At 44.6% G+C, this 22,244-nt stretch overlaps 1 protein-coding gene across 1 annotated transcript; it reads right to left on the bottom strand.

Annotated features, from left to right (window-relative positions):
- Positions 1–1,176: 1,176 nt before the first annotated feature.
- On the bottom strand, positions 1,177–22,237 carry Spf30 (survival of motor neuron-related-splicing factor 30). Its single transcript, XM_077663226.1, has 7 exons — positions 22,134–22,237; positions 21,458–21,523; positions 21,188–21,363; positions 16,324–16,411; positions 14,056–14,126; positions 10,806–10,932; positions 1,177–1,740 (listed from the first exon to the last, which is right to left on the bottom strand). Exons 1-7 carry the CDS (start codon positions 22,188–22,190, stop codon positions 1,468–1,470), a joined length of 858 nt encoding a protein of 285 aa, XP_077519352.1. The 5' UTR covers positions 22,191–22,237; the 3' UTR covers positions 1,177–1,467.
- Positions 22,238–22,244: the final 7 nt, after the last annotated feature.

Genomic DNA, 22,244 nt, shown 5'->3' with positions numbered 1-22,244 from the left:
AAATTAAGGCCTCAAAAAAGGGAATTTGTTAGTTTTCCATAGCGAAAGACTAGTGGGCAAGTTTTTACATGGATGGGCACAATTCCGTACAAAGAGCTGGGTTCCTAAGAAATACTGACATAGAAATGCCCGGATTTGGCAAGTAAGCAACCGAGGGATTGTGGAATCACTGTTTTTCGAAGATGCACATTACGTTCAATACTGAGCAAAAACAATCGATGTGATCCCTGGCGGCAAAATCTGTCTGCATGAAAATAGTGGATGACGTGCCACCGAGCTAACCGTTTTGTTAAATATTATTTACCGAGTTTGCTATATGGCACAAAAAATGGCTGGCGGTTTAGCATTGCTAAGCAAGAAATGTGTAAAAGCACAGTTCCGAACGTGAGTCAGCTCAATTTTTCAAATTTTTGGGGGTGGGCCAAACCCAATCTGAGAGCGTCCCAGGTTGGTTCGGAACGTGGGGCACCTCAATTTCAAATTTTCGGTGTTGGGCCAACCCCACTTTTGAAGGTGGGTCAATACTGTTTTGACACTAAGCCAAGCCTGTCTTCCACCCAAGCACACAAGACGATCACCGGCAGTCAAATTCGGCCAAGGTCATTTCATCTCAAAGGTGGAGGCTTCAAAGAGAGACCCTTCGGCTTTTTCAGGACTGTTACTAAGTAATGGGCACTAACAACCTATTTTTTTTGCAACAAGGACGCTAAATTCAACTGAAACAAAATCACTGCTAGGTGCAGCACACTCAGAGAAAAAGCAGAGTTTGCTGTGTACAAAACAGTGTACAATGTGCCTGAAAAGGTTAAAAAGCACTTAATCAGGACGCGGATATATGAGGACCTGAGGGAAACTGCATAATCAATAATTGGGGAAGGCTGAAATTCTCTCTGCACTATCCTGGCATGCTCCTTGCAAAAATCTATAATTATGAAAATTTTCTCTGCAGTGGATCATAATTTGCACTTGAAAGGGATACGGCAAAAAACTGAAGTGAACTTACAAAAAAAGTTCCAACAATCGGCACTTTTAATGCTCTAATCTTCATCAGACGCCCTCAAAACTGGGAAAAGTATCATGCGAGCTATGCTACTAGCGGTGCGCAGTCCTTGTAAAAACAAAAGGCAGAGATCGCATAGAAAAATACTCAGGCTCTTGAATAAAAAGAAAACACAATTTACAAAAAGAGACCATAACTTTCTTTACTGATCAGTTTGGGAAGCAGGTGTTTCCACATATTCCATATTTACATCCAAGCACGAAACAATGAACAGGAATCCATTAGAAGCACCAATCAGAAATCTTGTGCACAGGCTCACATCTGCACCACCATGGAAAAAAAGTGCAATCCCTGCTTTGCAACTTGATAGGCAGGTAAGGGGAAAAATGAACACGTATGAGCCCCAAGAGAGGAGCAGCTGGAGGGTGGTGGGGGAAGGTTGGGGGTGGGGGTGGGGGTTACATGGCTCAGAATATGGATGGTGGTGCAGGTGGAGCCATTCCTGGTGGCATAGTGAAGGTGGGCAAGGCCGTGAGTCCAGAAGTGCCCACAGGTGTGGGCATGGGTGTGCCCCCTTGGCCGCCTGCAGCATTCTGTTTGCGCCACTTCTCCTGGTGGTGGAACTCTGTCATGGGTCGGCCACCAATGCCGCAGGTGCCTACGCCCACCCGGCCGTTGACGTTGTCTGGTGATGCAAAGATACTCTTCTTCACCTGGCCCTTCTTGTTCTTGCTGAAGGCCTGGTGCAGAGATCGAAACGCAAGGTGTAATTGTATTGGCCGCATAGCACATAACAACTCGTGTTGAAAACTGAAAAAGATGTAAAGGCTCAATGCCAGGAAGGTGGAGAGGAGGTCTATCAGAGGAACTTGCCTCTGGCCATCTACTTTACACTGAGGAGATTGAAATGGCAGAAAAACGTGAGTGAAGGTAGGAGGTGATGATGTGACAACACACTGAGCAGCACCTAATGTCAAAGCCATAACGCTTACGGTTCAAGCACACATGAGCTAGCATAGGCCAAACAAAGCCTCAATGCATGTCTCAAGAAACTGACTGCGCAGAAAAAAAAAAGGTGGACAATGAATGAGGCAACCACATGCTTCGCCCTAATATTTATTTTTTAACCTCTGTGCAAAAATTCCGACACTGCAGAGCTTAATGAAGACAAGCAGAATGACCATGACTTCAGCTCTTGATGTTGGGAAATAAAAATACCTGCCCTAACAAGAATGTAATAGTAGAATGGCAGCTGCTGTAAAACAAGTTAATTTAGTTGAAAGGTAACATATCCAGACAACATTTTTAGCTGCTTTCTAGGCTGTGATACATTGTGGAAAACCTGTTTCCCCCTTGTCTCAATCTGGCCAACATTCATCATCATCATCATGTGTTCAGACAGCACTGGCTGGGTGAGGGGCGCGGAACTCCGTGGAGCTAGTGAGAATCTCTTCAGGGTCTCGCAAGTGTCACGAGTGGTTGTAGCTGCACGCTCTTGTCACCTTACGTGAAAGGCGCATGGAAGGTGATCAGTCATGCCCTGCCGCTCGACTTCTGGTTATAGGCAGCAAAGAGTGCGAAGCAAACATGTGCTCTTGCCCACTCCCCCTGCAATGCCGGGGGAAGGCTGTAATCCTAGAAATGCAGCATGCATGGGAAGACCTGGCCACCATTCTTGGCGTGTGCAAAAGTTCGCTGCTGAAATTGCCCCTGCCCCAGACCACAAGTTGGAAGCCCTTTATGTACCCTTCTATTTCCAAGGAATGCCTTGTTGCTGTTTTATAACTAGCTGGCACACTCCCTGTGTTATTTGCAAGTGTACTAAACATCAACTAAGTGCATACGCTTTGTTGTCCCTCAGCCCTTTTTTCTCTCGAGCAAAAACCCCTCCGCGGTTGGTGAGCGCAGACGCGATATTCGAGCACAGCCCCTTCAGTGGTTACTGAACGAAGATGCTGCATTTGCAAAGTGAGAGTGCAAGGTGGAAGGCTGTTCCCGATATCTCCACAAAATATTCAGCACTGATATTACATGTCAGCACCTGTCAAGGAGTTTGACTTGTGCACTTCCTCCCGACAACATGAGTCTATTATTCAGCACTCCCCACTATTCATCTAAGCCCTTTATTTAACTTACTGGCCTTAAATAACAATTGCTGCACGAGCTTGTCAAGTGAAAACAGAGCAGATAAAATATTCACAATAAAACCAGCAGCTCCCTTTTCTTTTCGTGCAGCTAGTCATCCTGCCATGTAGCTCCATCAGGGGTAACGAAATGAGTACCTATGAGTATGCCCAGGAAATTAACTTTTTTTTTTATATGTATCCAATTTACGATAGGAACTAAATTCAACACCCTTTAAACAGTAGGCAGTTTGATCAGTTTGATCTAAAGCAGCTATTAAATGTAAATGTATTGCTAGGAAAAAGAAATGCAGCACAAGCATGCCACCTAATTCTTTTTATGAGAAAATTCTCTTGAAAAAATGCTTTTCTATATTGTTAAAACCACAAGAATAAGGAAAAAAATGTTTCTTATGAACATCTGATGTGTAGTATTGCTGACGTGCACCTCTTAATTAAAAACATGCCACTGACTTTTAGCTTCCGGGGGCCAAAGAAAAGATATACAGTAAAATCTCACTAGAACGAAAGTCATTGGACTCTCCGAAAAATGTTGCTGAAGCAAAGCTTCTTGTCGTGAAATCAGAGTACACTGGCAGATTGGACTGGTCAGTTTACGAATATTTAGTTTCCAAAAATCTGTCAGCTTTGGTCTTTTGCTGTTTCGAAATCGGCACACTGGAAATCTCGGACAATGGACGCATATAAACGCACTCACTACACTGGCTGTGAAAACTAGAATTTTTTTTTCTCTAGGTGCCATAAAAGCACCCCTGCTTTTGTCCTGCGAGAATTGGTACCGCGACCGCACTGCCTGGGGGCATTTCGGTGTGGAGTGGGCGCCCGAGTGCTCGTGTCACTGCATGTTAGAGAGACACGCTAAATAGGAGTTGCACGCACCTAGAAATCAAGACGTGCCATAAATGCAGTTTCTCCGATTCTTCGAAGGTGCTTTGCGAGTGTTGTTCTGTTGAGACTCCACACAGAACCATCGTCACACTGCCATTTATGCAACTGTGCCTGCACCAGGTCAGTACCGAAGTGCTTCAGAAAGAAGAAAACAAAGATAAAACGTAACCACGATCTCGTCTAAGGTGCAAAAGCGAGATTAAAGTGCACCCTAGCTGGCGTCAGGCTTCGTACAACGATGTGCCGTCCACTGGCATGCCGGGCGGCAGCGGATCGCAGTGTGCCACTTTCTCAGTATCGCTAACCCTAACATGCTCCACAATGAGGCCTCAGAAAAAGTGCTTTGGAACTAGCCACTGCTTGTCAACATTTTCATCAGTTTCCATCAACATAACCTCACACTGAAATGAACGCAGAGATGATTTCCGTTTATGCCTTTGTCAGCGAAGCGAGTGAGAAAGCCAAAAGCTGCCTCACACCAGCGGCCGCGGTTCGCAAGCATGCAGTCCGAGCATTCGGCAAAACTGTCGCAGGCAGTCGTGTGTCGCATTGCATCTTTATGTGCACATGTCTGCACAATTCCAATTCTACGTGGAGTCAGCTACAAGGAAACTGCACACTGACTTCGCAGCCGTTTTTAGGTGAAACTTAAACGAGATACGGGCATGATGCAGGCATCTGTTGACGCGAAAAAAAAAAAAAAAATTGGCTGCTTACTCGGAAACAAATTCGTTAAAGCGGAGCCTCATCCGAAAATTGTTCGTTGTGGTGGGAAATAAGTGCATTGACTTGTATGGTTTGCTGATGGGGAATTGGAAATACTTCATTGTGGAGGAAATTTCGCTGTAGCAGAGTTTGACTGCAGCAGACAGCTGTGCTAGTACATATTGTGCAACAGTGAAAACTACAGGCACTGCTCTTATGAGCCCCTTGGTACGATGGGTCAACAAACTACATCATTGGCTCTGAAATGCTTCAGCAGGAAAAGAAAGACTACCCATTCCAACTGTGCTTGTTACCATCAAATCTGAGGTTGCAAAGCACACGACCCAACACAAAGGCCCAGGAGAGGCATAATCATACAAGCTGTCATGTTGTCGCCGGCGTGATGAACGTAGAATGTATCCAGTGCAGCATTAATGCACTGCACACAAGCAAATTTTAAGTGCAACAGTGTGTACCTTTGTTTTTCTCTTTGAAAAAAATAAAAACATGAACAGCTGCAAACTTTCCATTGTTAAAAGTGCAAGGACATGGGCTGCACTGTTACAAAGGTAGCTTCAAAACCAGTTTTAACGAGCATACCATCGTTTCCGGGGTCAAACCAAGGAGCCACAGGGCAAACCCAGCCACACTATGCACACAGAAGGAATGACCTAAAGTGCTGAGAGTGGTTCTGGCATTTCATTACATGCACAATGCAAAAATGCAACAGCCTGTGAAGCAACGCAAAAAATATCCACTCCCCCTGTCCTCTTCTCTAACCTGGTGTGATGGGCAAACCTGAGACACCATAAATATGGGCTGAATAAGTTATTTAATCAGTGTGTCAAAAAGAGAAAATCCAAGGTTTCCAAACACGATTACTTATAGCTTGTAAAGTTCTACAACCTGCCAACATCAACGTGTGCTTGATAGACAGTACCACAGGTGATGAAGTGCGACGATGACCGCCATCAACCTTAACAAAGATGGGGAGAGGTGTTCACCGCTCCAGCACCAATCGAAATCCCTTTCCAAGCTTGAACTTACCCCTGCTTTCACAATTTTGCTACTGGCACGACTTGCGACACCAAGAGCGAAGTGACACACCAAAGAGCACACTTCCATGCATGAAGCAGCAATCAGGTCTTTGCCAAACGGATGACTGAATGAAGGCAATAGATGTAGCGACAGCAAGTGGAGCAATGCAGGCCCTCTCTCTATCACTTCAAAGCGCGATGCTATTCAGTGTAGCAACCCAAGCTAAAAGCTCTGCCCAGCATGCCGCCATGCGAGGTATTTCATTTTCTCATTTTCTCTATATTTCGCCAACCATTGTCAAATTTATTCCAAATAAATTTGCCATTTTTCCTTAAATATAAATTGTACTTATTTAAGTTCCATCAATAACCTCAGTGTGATACTAGAACAGCCCCTGGTGGAGAATATGCTAATAAAAGCAGCTGCATACTCAAGCACAAATGAAGTAATGAAGCTCATGTCTCTCATACTTAAGCACAAACCTGTGACAAGGACCAGATTCCGAACAAGTCCAAGGATTACAAGATGTTCAATAATAATAACAAATGTAATACTGTTGATCACAGGTGTGACAAGTGAAGTTCAATTTACATGGGTCTGAAGTCCGCTGCCAATGACAGAGCATGAAAGGCCCACAAACAGTTGCAGGTTTGTATTATTCCGGCTTTAGCACGACTCCAGACAGCACAAAGATCCAGTTGTGCATTTAACACTAATAATGACTTCAGAGAGCACAATTGCTGCCGTACTACAGTCGAGCCCACTTATAACGAACATGAACGTCACGCAGCGTCCGTTCGTTATATCCCGAAGCTCGTAGTAAGTGGACCACAGCTTTAAAGACAGTTGCTTGTCAAAACACAATTTTTTCTCTGAGAAAAAGTTCGTGATGGACTTCTTTTTTTGCAGTGCAGATCCGATGAGGGAGGTTTCCAGTTTATTTAAAGCAGACGTGTGCTATCGCCGAGGCCCTTGGCATAGACAAGTTGTCTGAGGCTCTCTATGTAGCTCACTGCTACAGGCACGCTTATGGGTGCTGGCTCCAAAGTTTCATCCTCATCTGATTCCTCCGCGTCTCTCGTCCGGCACTTCAGAAACGATGCCCTCGTCCGTGCACAGTTCCGCGGTGTCTGCATCGCCATTGACAGAAATGGAATCATTGCAAGCAATGTAATGAGCCCCCATGTCGAAATCGATGACACGCTGCCACAAATCGCCGCCGGGCTGGTCATCGTCCGAAGCAGTTCCGCCCGCTCACCAGTGGCAGTCGCCTCCGCCCAGGCCGCTTTCATCATCTCTACCGCCGAATATAGTGGAAATGGGCACGGTACTCCCGTCCGCCATCCCGAATTACAACCAGGGCCCGAGATTTGAATGAAGCCAACGAAACATCCGCACCGCACATGCACAGGCGGCAATCAAGCCAATCAAGCTAAAGATACAGACGCACAGCGCCAGCGGAGAGAACAATGAGGAGCGTCTGTGATATAGTCCGTGAACGTCAGTTCAAGCCACCTCTAGGCTCCCACGGAAGGCCTGCTTCACGAAGCGTGGCCTCCGCGATTGGCATCCGGCGGTGGGGCTGTTGATTGCGGAGGCCGCGCGCGGATTTGCAAGAGAGTAAGGAGAGGGGAGCGGAATTAGGAGGAAGAATGGGAGGGCGATCTTGGAAGGCACTTCGGCGGGGAAAGGGTAGCTCGCTCGAGAACGGGCAATTCGCGGGCAGTTCACCCGCGATGAGGCTCGGGAAAACATGCCGCGTGCCGGGCGCACAAAGGGGTAGGAGGCAGGCTATCTCGCATCGCGGTGCCGGGTTTACGCCGTCCGTTCTCTGTAACCGACCAGGGGGGCTTAATGACGTACGCATGACTTTGTACCATTGAAACAATGTATATCTTGACGGTCGCGCAGGTCTCGTTCGTTATAAGCAAAAGTTCATCTTAAGTGGGGCCGTTATATGTGGGCTCGACTGTATATGCATTGTACTAGACAAGACTGACCCCTCTGTCACACATGTAGTTAGCACAAGAAACAAAGCTGTTCAGCACTACAGGCTGCATCACACACTCACATTATCTAAAGGAGTGAATTGTACCAAGAGTTTTGAGCAAAAACGATGAACTCTGCACAAAACAGCTGCACGGAAATGAGCACCAAAAATGATAGGCGTACCAAGACACTAAGAGAAGCTGTTTGCGTGAAATGTTTTCCAGCAAATATCAGCATCATCTAGCAGAAAGTATAAAAATTTTGTTGGATTATAACTGCCACTGCCATTGCAACTTTCACCATGGCAAGGAAGTGTGTGCTTTGTAAATACCGTTCAAAAGCATGTTAGTACCATAAACGTCCTCCCACTAGGGTGACTCATCACTGTGCAGCAAGAAGGCCAGGGACTGTTATTTAGCCATAACTATTTTCCTCGGTTGATTCTTCTGCCCTTTCACCAAAGTTAGTTGCAACATGTGATGTCATACCTGAGAGACAAACAAGCAATGTCACTCCAACGTCCACAAAAAAAGGCAGACCTAAACACCAGCAAGGAAGTTAAATACACTAAAACATCATTAATTCGGATCTCACGGGAGTAAAAAAAATGATTCAAATGTCGAATTATCGAATGAACAACAAAAATTGCACATTTACAATTCTTTTATTGCATATCTTCACTTTGAGAAGAAGTCAGTGATGCTCGTTTGTTTTTTCACGGATAGCTGGGCAGAAAGGACTAGTTTTCGTGCGAGCAACAATTCGTCCAGTGCGAGCGTGATGCATGGAGCACCATAGCAAAACTCCTCTGAAACAGCAAAAGCATCTGCGGCTTCTTTGTAGTACTGTGCACCGGGAGTACACCACATGGGTCGTCTTCATCAGAAGCCTTACCCGCCACACCAAGGGCATCGCTGATGATCTTGTCATCGCCCAACTGGCCGGCGACGACAATGCCGTCATTGATGGCAACGTAGTCTGCGAGCGGAACTTCGGTGGGGAGCAGGCCAACGAATGCCCCGTCGTCCTCCTCCTCTTCTGGCATTGCAGACTCCAGGCTTTCGGATGTCTCAGACCACACAAATCCACTGTGCCTAGAACAGTTCGACACCACTTGTGCCAGCGTGTTCACCCACACGTGCGCCAAAATATGGATCGCACTCAGAAGCGTGATGTTGTACTGCTGCTTCCACTCCATGCAGATAAGCATTCGTTCCAGCACTTGCTTGCTGTACCTTTTCTTCACGTACTCGATAACTCCCTGGTCCATCGGTTGAAGAGCAGCGGTAGTGTTGGGAGGATGGAACACCAGCCGGATCGCCTTCGAATTTAGAATGTTGCAGTGTGCGGTGCAATTATCCACTGTGAAAAGCAAATTGCGTTTCTTGGCACTGAAGCGTCGATCCAGCTCCTGCAACCAGGAACGAAATACCTCTGACGTCATCCATGTTTTCCGGTTTGCACGGTACTCGACGGGAAGTCTTTTGATGTTGTTAAAACATCTCGGTTTCAGAGCCTTCCCGATGACGAGAATTGGAAGGCGCTCCGTGCCTGCCATGTTTGCTGCCAACCGCACTATCACCCGCTCGTTGCTCCTTTTACTGCCAGTGCACAGGTTCCCCTTAAATGCTATTGTTTTATCTGGCAGCGCTTTGAAAAAGAGTGCCGTTCCGTCGGCATTAAAGACGTCGTTACGGTCGTAGCCTGTCACATGCTCTTTAAGGTGGACATATTGCCAATCTTTTACCGCTTCTTCATCCACCTTACCCCTCTCCCCACACACGGTCTTAAAAACAAGTTCATGCCAGCCTTTGAAACGCGCAAATCAACCCTCTGACGCCTTGAATGAATCAATATTCATTCGGAGGGCACAGGTTTCTGCTTGCGCGCAGATGAGTGGTCCACTCAATGGCAGCTTCGAGTCACGTGCAGCGGCAATCCAGCGCAACAATGCTTCCTCCAGGGCTGGGTGGGCTGCAATTCATAGATGCTTCCGACCAGCATGAAATTTCTCGCTCTCAAAGGCTTCCACTATTTGAGCCTCATTCCTCAAGTATGTCGATAGCGTACTTCTTTACACGTCGAACTGGCGCATAACTTCTTCTCCAGAAGCGCAGTCTTTCAGTGCCTTCAGGATTTTCACCTTGGTTGATAAGTCCTTGGCCGCATATTTTGCGTGCTTTGCTGGTACCGCCATTGTAATAAAGAGCAACACCACCTCATGCACAGACAACACACCACACCTTGTAAAGAAAACACAATATGGCCGCTCTGACTGCACATGGACTACCATTTCTCGTCTGTTGTCACCTGAAAAGTGATTGTAGTAGCGATGCGTTTCCGGAACAGAGCAGTGTCAGCCGTCTACAGTAATGGTGATGATCCTTGGACGACGATGATCTGAATGTATAGCAGCGCCACCTTTCGCACGCTTTTGGAAAGGAAAGCGATTCTTGGCGTTTCTGGCCCTTGAAAAGTGACGACAGTAGCGATGCGTGCTTAAAAACTTGTTTCAGTTGTATACCAGTGCCGTTCTTGACTTGCCGCCGGTCCGAATTAACCGGTGCGCATGCAATTTTGTGCCAAATTAACAAAGGTTTGCTGCCATAGGGCTATGTACATTTTTGAAGGGAGGTAGTGGGGACGCTGAATTATCCCAATTTCCAAATTAATGGGGGCCAAATTAACGAGGTTTTATGTAATGAAGAGCGAAAAGAACCATTGCAAAATACAGCCCCAAAGTTTTTTTATTAACACTAGGTTGCAAAACTGCACTCCAAAATATAACAATGCTTAGGTTCTGGAAGCCAGCTGACACGAATGTTGTCAATTAAACCTAGGCACTCACAATACATAGCATCCAAAAAGATTTGACCGGTTGGCGACAATAAGCACATGTGACGTGACCCTCCATCAAGTTCCCCATTCCGGGACGATCAACGTGTCATGCCAAAGTCGAAAGGCAATTCACAAGAATGATGAATGAATAAAGACACCTGTAGGGTGCCCCCCTCCGCAAGATGGCCGTGAAAGCAGCATACCTTTGAGTTGAACTCCTGCCACTTGTTCTTCTCCTTCTCTCGATCCTCCTCAATCTGCTTCAGGCGCACAGCCTTCTTCTGAGCCTTCTTCTTTTTGTATTCCCTCTCTGCAAGCAACAACTGCTTCCTGAATAGAGAAGAAAACAATGGCTTATGACTGGCGGCATAAAAAAAAGAACATGGAAAGCAACGAGACGCTTTCTCCTCCCTCAAAAAAATGCAGCTGCTTGTTTCGGTGAAAGCAACTGCACCTAACAATAGGAAATCAACGCGAAAGGGTTTCTAAAGCATCTCGCATCTAAGCTGCCGATGCTCTGTCTATGCGCAGCTTTGCCTGTCTCCTAGTCAAATGGAAACCACCGAAGAAGGCCCGGTGCACTGTTGCCGTACTCAACCAACCTTGTGTCATCAAAAAACCTTCTCCTCAAGTACGATTAAAAAAGGGAATGGTGGCACTGTCAAAGATGCGACTGTAGCTGCCCTAGTGAAACAGAGGCTAGTAAAGATGGCAGCATATTAAAAAAGGCAAAGGTTTAACAAATATGCCTAACGACCTCTTCAAGGTTAAGGTGAGCCACCTGGCAATAAGGCAGATTTAATTCGGGCAAGAACACACTTCGGTGAGGGCAGTCCTCAAGCTTCCAATTTAATATCAACAAATGCAATTCTCAAACATACCAGCTTTCACGACATAAACGGCGAAACCAGCACTACTTCATGGCCACACAGAAGAGCCATGCCACTTGTAGTATCATTGCCAAAGGCATTCCTGCTCACGAAGAGCTACCCCATGTAAATGTACACAATGGAGACTTGTGTGATTATTCGCTAAAACAGGCAAGAAATTGGAAAAACGGTCACTATTTGAATCAATCCAAATATCTTTAATTCAAAATTCTTCAGTATTCTTGATGAGCAAAAACATCCAAAGAAAGTGATAATTAGTAGCATCCCCTTTGTATTGGGGTGGTGATAATTGTTGCCTAGCTATTCATTCCTAGGACACCAAATTTTTCCAGAATAAACGTCAATTCTTTTCCGCTACCTAAACTATTCTCTTCTCCTTTTCCATCCATCCTCTAATCACCTCTTACTTGCTCCTACTTTTTGAAAGTTGAGCACATCCTGGCTGATCCTAAACCCGTTTACCAAGTCATCCACCACGCATTCTGGAGGTGCTTGGTTCGATTCCCAGTGCTGACGGGTACCCACCAGTTTTCCAACGTATACAGGACAAAAACCTCCTCCCCCCCTTGACAAAGCATCTATCCTTGAGTGACTGAAATCCAGCTTGCAGTGTGTGTAGAACTACCTTTCGCACTAACCAACAGCGCCATAGAGGGTTGCTAGCCAGGCAGTGAACATGTGTTCATGCCTCCTGCACTGCATCGACAGTGCCCTAGAAGCAGCGGCGTGACCGGTTGCCTTGCAGTAACCACCATGCGCTCAAGTTGGCTGTCCCAGGAGGTGGTGAAAATGGCTATTGCTTTAGCTCCGACTTATCATTTTCCGTGTGACATGGCTGTGATATGGGGAACCACCGTAAGACGCGCTTGACCAGCCACAGTTGTGTGCTAGCGATACTGGGCAGAGAAGCCAACCTAACTGGCGCTGGGTTTCTTGCGGCCTCTGGAATCGCCACGCACGCCTTCTAAAGGGCAATAAAACTGAAAAAGGTCTTCCCGTTCCTCTAGTAAGGATCACTTGAGTTGCCGTTCCTTTACTGGTTAAACTATGCTACACTTACATGTGTTTTTAACGAAATTCCAGCTGACTATAGACATCAAATTTTTGCTTGCGTGCTTTCTCCTTTCAAACGAAGTGCTAGACATTGGCATAAACAGAGCACCACGTGGTATTCACCTACGACCGCTAAATAATTTATATTTGAATTTCTTTTTCATGCAGTTTCAGTTTTGGTTTCATCAACCAAACGATGCCTATGACGGGTTTTTGATGTTTAGGTCATGTGAGGCACAAAAAGAAAAAAAAACAGCTACAGAGCTGCTGACACATCGTTTGTTGTAATTCTAGGTATTGAAGCAGGCTGGTTCAAGTGCTGTAGTGAGTTAAAGCTACGTATCCGCATTTATATTGCCGTTTTTTTTGTGCATCATGTGACCTACACATCTACACGTCATAGCCATCGTTCAGTTATGTAACCGAAACAGCATGTGAGAAGCAATTCAATTTACCATTATTTAGTGGTTGTGGGCAAAAAACACGCAGTGATCCATGTATTCTAATGTCTAACACATCATCTGAAAGAAGAAAACATGCAATAAAATGAGGTGTGTATAGTCCTTTAAGATTTTTTTTCACTTGTTTGCTATAATGAGGTTCCACTACACGTGCCTACTATTAACATTTCATCATGTAGTGTGATCACTGTCGTTCAAGCACACAAATACATAGGGAGGATCATTCAGCTTCAAAACTGCAGAACAGATGCACAACATTCAACATCAATGTGCGACAACAATGGCCCTTAGCCTTTTATTCCTCCTATGTTGTTATCCATGTTGGACTTCTAGCCAGCTACTAGTTCGACATGGTACTCGTCTATGATGGCCCTTAGATGCGGTGAAATAAGAGATGTTAAAACACAGTGCAAAATTGGCTACCCAATAAAACATACTCAGCACTTTTTCCTTCAAGGCTGAAATTTTTGTGTCCTTGTGGACGTCCTTGGCTATCTTCCTGTAACAGATGTCAACAGCCTGCTCTGCTGAGTATTGCTGTTTGCTGCAATCTCATAACTTCCCTTTGTTGTCCTTCTGCAAAATCGCCACCTTCTTCTTCAGAGCATGGCACAGGACTGCTCAAGGCCACAGAGACGTAACCACCACACAGCGAACAGTCAGTGGCAAGCAGACAACAAAGACATTATGAAATAGCACACCCTTAGAACTCATTTACTGTGCACAGCAAATTACCAAAGACGTTTTCACTGTTTCTGGCTGTAGCACATGCTCCAAAGAAACTTTAGCCAAGAGCCCACTCCCATGCCAAATATCTCCTAATAAGAAAAACGACCGCCACCATGGCAGCTATAGCTACATGCAGTTCAATTTATCAACTGGGAAACCAGTTTGTGCACAAACTAATGAGCTTAGTTGTGTACACTTACTCTACATTATTCATAAATGCACATTATTCATGTGTAAATTAACAAGCTTTTCCTATATGCAACCAAGGGACACAAAACATGATTGTGGGCGCTTTAAATCTTAAACACAAAAATTCTTACTTGGTTTTGGGTCCACCTTCAATGACGTTATTCATTGACCGCTTGTTTTTGTGGGCCTTCAGCTGAGACAGCTGGAGGGGGAAAACGAGAGACATTAGAGAAGGTCCAAACAGGAAAAAATTTTGCCATCGTGCAAGTCAATCACCTGGCCTAAAACCGCAGCTGGTTAAAAGACAGCTTCGCAAGAAAAGTTTGCAGAGAAGCTTGACAGGCCCTGTGTGGACTACATTGAGGTCATATTATGCAGGAATGTGCAAATGTTCAAAGGTTCTGAAAAGCAGATTAAAAGCATGTGATATTGAATCGCATTATAAGCAAAGATTGCATACACATTAAAAATAAAACTGCTTTGAAGTGCATTGCACCAGGCAAGCCAATGACCTAGAGGTCCGGAAGCGGCTGGCGGGGACATGGCGGTCATCAAGGTACTGTGTTGATGACCGAAGCTGTCAACACAGAGGACGAAGCCTCTCGGCACTTCCCAAAGGGCAGGAGACGTCAAGGGACTCGAGAGAATTTTGTGGGCACAAAGGGTGCAACGCAGTCTTGCTAGCAGTGTAGGCATACGGGTTCGGTTCAGGCCGACAGCTGAGGATAATGTATTGGGCAAAGTAATGTAGTGACAAATTTTTTCAACATGTGCTTGTCATAAAAGGACAACTGCATATCCAGCGGTGGCGGTGATGGCGTAATGTGGCATCTGGCATCGACGGGGAAGCTGGATCGATTGTGTGAATTTGTTAAGCCTGTGTAACTCACTGCAGAATGTGCACTGCATAAGACGGCCAGGGAGAGTGTGCAGACTCTGACTTTGAGGGCAAAGAGGAACATTGATGGAGGAGTCGGAGCCACCATAGGGCATGCTCCGTGGACATGACTGGCGCTGACTGTTTTTGAAAGTTACTGAATTGTGGTACTTGTCATCAAAAAGAGAGGAGAGGATGAAGTAATAAACAAGCGAATAACTCTTCTGAGTGTCCCTAGCGAATCTTCAAGGTGTCGAGCAGGCACGGCACAAAAGAATGCTGTTCCCTCAAGTTCGAGCTTGGAGGATGAGGTAAGGCACAGTCTTCGAAGTTTAAATAAGTGGTATAAATTATCAGATGCAAATTTTCCAAGACGTACACCACTTGGTGACAGTGCACAGACTGCATCTAATAGTGGTGATATGTATAGCCATTTCTAAAAAAAAAAAACAAGTAAAAGGCTAACAATGAAAGCCCATTCTAAATATGTACCTTCCGAAGAGCACTGGCTCGTCACTAGGCATATAATGAACTGAAACAGTGCTCCAGGTACGGCCTACCAGAGATGGCACTCGGGTACACGCCAAGTTTCACCACAATTCTCTGAAATCACTCAGCAACAATGCAATCACTTTCATTTCACTAATTATAATTCGCACAGTCCTACTTAGTATGACCTCAACACACATAGCAAGTGTTTCAGTTGCTGACAAACTGGCACTCCATCGCATTTTCTGCACTTCACAAAATATCTCCGCCACAAGGTTAAGCCCTGTGTTCAGTGTGCGACCTCTATTGGCACTTACTGCTTCCTAGCCACTCTCTAACTGAACAGCCAGAACTAAGGTGTGTCGTTCCCATGAGGATACTGTGATAGCATCATTACTGTGCTTGATGTACTAGTGAAGTTACAGTTAACACTGACAGTTACTCATTGTTAACCTCTGAAACAAAATTAGCTTGCAAACCTGAAACAAATGCCTCATGATTAAGGGAATGAGAAGGCTCAATACTGCTCACTATCTGTAGACAGTGAAAGTCATTCAACAAAACAGAATGTACAAGTAAAACTCTGCTGCTAATTGCATAGAATCAAAAAGTCTTCCTTACCAACTGCTACATTCTGCCCCTACATTTTTAAACCCATCTTGCGGCCGCAGACTGTAAGAGGCAAATGAACCAACAAAATCGGCAGTCACACTGTTCCACATGGCTTAGAAGAAAAAAAAAAAAAACAGCTTCCATTCATCTTTTTCGCGTTTTGTTTTCAGAGGGATACCTACATTTTCATCATGGCTCCATTGCTAAATCCGACGTCATGAGCCTACATAACCGCCCTTCGCTCTCTTTCTTGACGCTGTTGAGGTTGTTATTCGGAAATGAAAGAAAAGACAGTCCAGATGACACCAGCCAAAATCCTCAGCAACGACACTGTCATTTGGGGCTGCTCTGCAGCGTGGGTATGTTTTAAAAACGTTTTCGGGCAATAAGTGCCAGACATATCGAGAAACGAGGACCTTACCTTCTGGACTATTGTGTTCCCGTATGCTGTGAAAGTTACCGTGGCTTGCCCATCGCCAATAATGTCATCTATCGTGGCATCATAATACCTGCAATGAGGGCACAGTCAATGCAGAATTAGCATGTGAAGTTGAGAGGAAAGCATTAATTCAATTTAACAAAAGATTTGGGTAACCGAAGAGATGAGATAGAAGTAGTACCATGCAGCCATGTAAAAAGCTCTGCCAGCTGTAGAAATGAGCAATTGGTGATTTCAGTTGAGCATCGGTGCACTTCCCGCAATTTCAAATAAATTAAAAGCCAAGGAACTATTGTTACCAACAGAAGTTTCACATCTCATTCATAGCAAGAACTCCCTCATAGCATAAACTTACAAATCTGCACTCACCCCTTTACACAACCTGAAGAGCAAGTTTTGAATATAATTAGGGGCTGGACTTCTCCAGTAGAAACCGAAAAAAACAACAACAATAAAAGTACAAATTCATTTGTCTGAATTCAGTTTTAACCAAAAAATGTCAGTATTCTTGCTGCTTGCTGGGTGGATCTAGCAAGTCAGTCTACCTCTTGTATGCAAGTTCATCTCTGTGCCCCACACCACAACAAACCCAAAGACATTCACATGAACCCAACAACCAGTCTCTACCCGACAGATGAGCGTGACCCTACTCTGTACTGAGTTTGCGTAGATGCCACTAGAATTGCAGTTACAATGACCCTATTGGAAGAGACAGAAGTAAAATATAGGTCCTTCCACGGCCGCCCGGCAACAGAGGGCGCAATTTTCTAGCCATAGCTGATGCTATGTTTTCAGATGTGATTACAATATTTAAAAGCTATGACCAGTATACGAATACCCTTCCCCTGTCGTCACCAGCACTTGTGAATCCATGGCTTCACAAAAAGACTGAGCAAAGGAAGGAAGGAAAGGAGTAGCTGAGAGAGGAGTGAAAGAAGGGGCAGTAGTGAACTGCGATGAGATGCTGACACACATGCAGTTCTGATTCACACAACCACTCCCTATGAATGAAGGGTGAAGACCATGGCAACATAAGTGCTGCACTGGCAGCATCGTATGAGCATAAGCAGCATATCAGGAAAGCTGATGCGACATCAAAAGCCTCAAGAGATACAGAAACAGCAGCTTTAAAAGACGGGCAGCTCAGTGATACCTCAAAGCTAGCATAAATAAAAAAAAACTAGCGGCACTCTTACCCTAACATAAATAAAGCACACACACAAGTAGACATGTATGCAGCGAGACTGAGTGGCACCAGTCTCACTGATGCAGTTCAAGCACCAACAGGCCAACGTGGAGGAAGCTGTACAGCTAAGCTAAGAGTGCTTGATTAGCTGCTCAATGATCCACATCTTGAGCAAGACATTGCACAGCAAATTGCATATTGTGGGGTCCCAAAGTCCACATGAGCTATGAGGGATGCTATAGTGGAGGGCTCTAGATTAATTTAGACCACATGGGGCTTTTTAACAAGTGCCGACGTAGCGCAGCATGCAGACTTTTGCATTTCACCTCCATCGAGATATCGCAACTACGGCTGGGATCAAACACACGACAATGTGATCAGGAGCAAGACTCCAATCATCATAAAGCAGACTCAGAATGCAGCAAAGCTCACAGATGCTGAGCTATTGGGATCATAGTACTTCAGTACCAATGGTTTGATGTCCTCAGTTTGGTTTATGGGAACACCAGGCTACTGAGGCACGCAGCACGTTTGCTTTGCAAGCTTGGTCTACCCGGCTAAGATCAGAAGAACACCAGACTACACAGCTTGTGGCCTATTGGTGGAGCAGGGTTGGCATGTTGAGGGTAAAGTACTCTTCTCTGATGTTTGCCTAGGTAGGAGAGCCAAAAATAAAGGCTGCCCACAACATTTGTAGGGTACTGCAACAAACCCCCCAAATATTTTACCTACAATGTTCCAAGACATCTGGCCCAACAGGAATTTTAATCTAATGTCTTATAATAGCAGCCAGTACAACAAATACACTGCACTCAAAGTGACAATACACGCAATCTTGCTAGAACTACCATTGTCACAAACATACCAACTGCTGCGCGCCACGTCAATAGGAATGCAGAAACACCCTTTTCGGTAAGTTTATTCGCAAAACAAGCTTTTGCTAGCACTTACTGAAGTAGGCAGGATGGGCATTCACTTATTCAAAAGAGCAAATACTGTTGAAAAGAAAACCTGGCCTGGCCAAGTGCAATAATTGGAATTCTTTTCAGCAAGTGTCACGAATCAAAACCCCACATTTATTAGCATATTTGCAAATAAAGGTCAAGGCAAAAAAAGTAACGTGCATGAAAAGACATATTTTGCCAAAGAAGATAAGCAGGAACATATATTACCATCACATGCCCTAATGCTTTCAGCCGATGCACTTTCCACAAACACAAAACGATGACAGCCTCAAAGGCAGACCAAAGGCAGTATGCGATGTCATCAGGCATTCAGCCAGAAATTTTTTTGAAGAAGGAAGGGCTTAAGGTGGCTTTGAGGAGGAAAGCAGAAAGTGCCCCCCCCCCCCCCCCCCCCTCTTCCCTCCTCCTTGCCGATACGATACGTGCCTAGAGGTCATAGTAAATCTGGTAGTGCTGAAACTCAAATACTGAACATTTTTATCCAGACACAAAGACTCTCAGTCAGACTCGTGAATGCCAGCAGTGGGGGTTTCATGCAGCAGATTTGTGCTAGGAAGCATTGCTGAATGAGATATCACTGATTAGATGAGAATGTACCGCATAATTTGTACCCATTTACACCACTGTAAACCATGCTTTTTGCAGCTCTTTATCAGGACGTGTGAAGAAAAACACAGAGTAAAAAGATTCCTACACAGCAGGCACTGCCTGCTTTCCTAAGCTGCACTTTGAAGCCATCTACAAGCTCTTTTTTAAAAGACTCGACTTCTTTTACTCCAAAGCATGCTCAAACCAGCAAGCTTCTTGGTCACAAAAAGGTTCATTTCACATTTTTAGTTGCTATGCAAGTGATAAGAATACTTCAAAGAGCTGCCTTTCAAACTGGTATGTATAAGAAAAGGGGCCATCTTCTTAAATCTCCACTACGAGCTGTGTTACCTGTTCAATGGAATTACGCCCACTGGTTTCAGGGCAGAAATAAAGCTGTTTGTTCCAGATAAATTGGGAAGCGAAGACAATGTGCCACGCCCTCGGCACATCTTTCTAGCCAGTGCCAGGAAAACTTGCTAATGCATGATGAAGCTGCAAAATTTCACTACACTGTTATGCAGGCCACTTGGTAACAACGGTAGCAGACCGAGGTCCATTCTAAGAAGCACAGATGGTAGCAATGAACAATGCACACACAAAGAGAGCAGGCTTGATCAGCACAGCTCTATGACTATGTGTACGCAAACACACCATTACCTACGGCTACGCGCATATATATATATATATATATATATATATATATATATATATATATATATATATATATATATATATATATATATATATATATATATATATATATATATATATATATATATATATATATATATATATATATATATATATATATATATATATATATATATATATATATATATATATATATATATATATATATATATATATATATATATATATATGGCCATGAAAGCAGAACTGCAGCAAAAAGCTATTCATGAAGTAGTCCCACAGGGGAGACCCTTCTTTCCCTGAAAGAGGGAGGTGACATAAGCAGCCCCTGCAGGCTCCTCGCCAGCTCAGAGGCAACGGAGCTGCAGTGTGGGCCTGCGATAAAGCTGAATTTAGTAGCAGCTATTGAACTGGCTTCTTTCTTCTCTGAAAAAGCTGTACTGGCCAGTCGTTAGTATGGTGCACAAGATGATTCCTGCCTGGTGCGATAGAGAGGGCAGCCACTTCAGCCATTTCCTTAACACTAACAGGCCAGCCATCAATTGCCTGAGCACTGTCAATCATTGTGTTCTCTAGGCCATATTGCGCTTTACAGCTTGACCACACCAAAGCTGGCTGACATTGGCAGGTTGCCACATCTTTGTGCTCCTGCCTGACGGGAAGAACAGTACTGAGAAAATAAGCTGTGCAGTGGTATATTTATTTTGTTGCGTTGTTTTGTTGTGAGGTATAATAACAAAGCAATGCTGAGCGAGAACGGTTTGTGCTGCCTTATGAAACACTATCACCCTACGAAGAGGTCTGATGTTACAGTGCTGGCTTGCAATGGGATGACGTATTTGTCACACAGTGCATTCTAGCATCAAAAACCTTTCCCACATGCGGCTATCCCTTTATCAAGGACCAACCAATGCCACACTATTTTTCGTGAGCTGATAGACAGTACAGGAGATCCTACATTCTGGTAAAAATTAATGAATGACCTGAGACTTGAGAAAAGGTTTGTTTTAGTTGACCTAATTTCAGGCTGCAAAGTCCCTAAGTAACTTATGGCTGGAAAGCAAACTGCAAATCAAAACATATCTTTGAGAACACGAAACAAAATCTGCAAAGAAATAATAGAGGCCATACACTACTTTCACTGCAACTGTCTGTTCAACGCAGCTCATGATGTTTTTCAGCTATGTGTGCCAACTATACCAACTTCAGAGTTACCATTTTGGCATGTCAACTGAAAGCCTAGAACGAGTAACGCTATTGCAGACATGCACATAAAGAGGCCTAAGCAACTGCATTCAGTTCTTTAACAGAGATATCAGGAAGATTTGTACAGTAAAAGCAGTGCAATGATTATACTTGTGTTTACAAAACTTTCCAAAACTTCGTGTTTACACACTCAGAAAACCACTCCATGCTATGTGCGTCTTTCTAATTTCACTATGAAACAACTTACTGTCCGTCCTTCCACAGTGCCAGGCACTTGTCCCCAGGAAACCAGCCAACACCTTCATCCTTGGACGATGATGCCTCTCCTCCAGAATGCTTAGGACCCTCACCGTGATCTTGCTTTTCAGAAGATGACGGTTCCTCTGTTGTGCTGATCAGGTTCAATGTCAGGCTTATAACTTCCTATTTCCCGTAAGATACAAACACAGCAGAAAGAAGAGTCGATATTAGACATGGCACAAGGGCATCGCAAATATGATTCACAGGTTCCACTTACAAGGAGGTCCTCCTTTAGTTTCAACAAATCTTTGTCGTCCGGGTCATTTGTAAGAGCAGCTTCAACCTGAAATGGAAAAGGACGTCAACTCCTGAGCTTTACTCACCGGTTTAAGCAGTTCAGGAACGCTTCAGAAGCATGCGCAACACACAATACATTACATACCGGATCTCAAAAATTCGTTAACCTCCGAGAGCCTGAAATGGTAACCTGAGTTCTTTTGCCGCAGTAGCGGCATGCTATTCTCTAAGATGTCTCTGCGGGCCGTTACTGATACTAAATTCTCCGGTACAGTACAAGATCGCAGTGGCAGCAAAATCTTTAGAAAATACTCTGATCCTTTTATCGCGGATCTGATGGCGCAGCATTCGGTAACACACTAGTGCACGACTTCTCGTTTTACGGAGCACGTTATACATCTGCAGACACATGAGTATTACGGAGCGCGTTACATATCCGCAGATACATGAGTAACGTCGAGACATCACCATTCAGATAAACATTCCTTAATTTCGACCTGAACAAGCGGAACCAGCTGCGAAAAACAATGAGAGCTGACCGTTGTGGTAGATGATCGGAACAAAAAATTCCCGCTCCACAACACACCCCATGCCATAAAAAAAGGTTGACATAACTAGCCTGAGCACCTACAACAAGGCATTATGAGCTTTATTACCTGCTGAAGCTGAACTTGGTAATTCTGAAGACTAGCAGCAGGATCGTCCATCGCCATTTTCGTTGACAACTGCTGCAGCGCCCTCTGCCGAACACCGCAAACATTAAAATA

Source organism: Amblyomma americanum, chromosome 4 (genome assembly GCF_052857255.1).
Source record: "Amblyomma americanum isolate KBUSLIRL-KWMA chromosome 4, ASM5285725v1, whole genome shotgun sequence".
NCBI classification, from domain to species: domain Eukaryota; kingdom Metazoa; phylum Arthropoda; class Arachnida; order Ixodida; family Ixodidae; genus Amblyomma; species Amblyomma americanum.
The sequence above is the reverse complement of the archived record's forward strand: the minus strand, read 5'-3'. Positions and strand labels throughout refer to the sequence as shown.

What these genes read in the sequence shown, in the direction of transcription:
- Spf30 (XM_077663226.1), bottom strand. Translation starts at nt 22,190, where the DNA reads ATGGCGATGGACGATCCTGCTGCTAGTCTTCAGAATTACCAAGTTCAG. An exon ending in AACTAAAGGAGGACCTCCTT is followed by an intron (nt 21,364 to 21,457) that starts GTAAGTGGAACC and finishes TACGGGAAATAG; the next exon opens with GAAGTTATAAGCCTGACATT. An exon ending in GGAACACAATAGTCCAGAAG is followed by an intron (nt 14,127 to 16,323) that starts GTAAGGTCCTCG and finishes TTCCCCCTCCAG; the next exon opens with CTGTCTCAGCTGAAGGCCCA.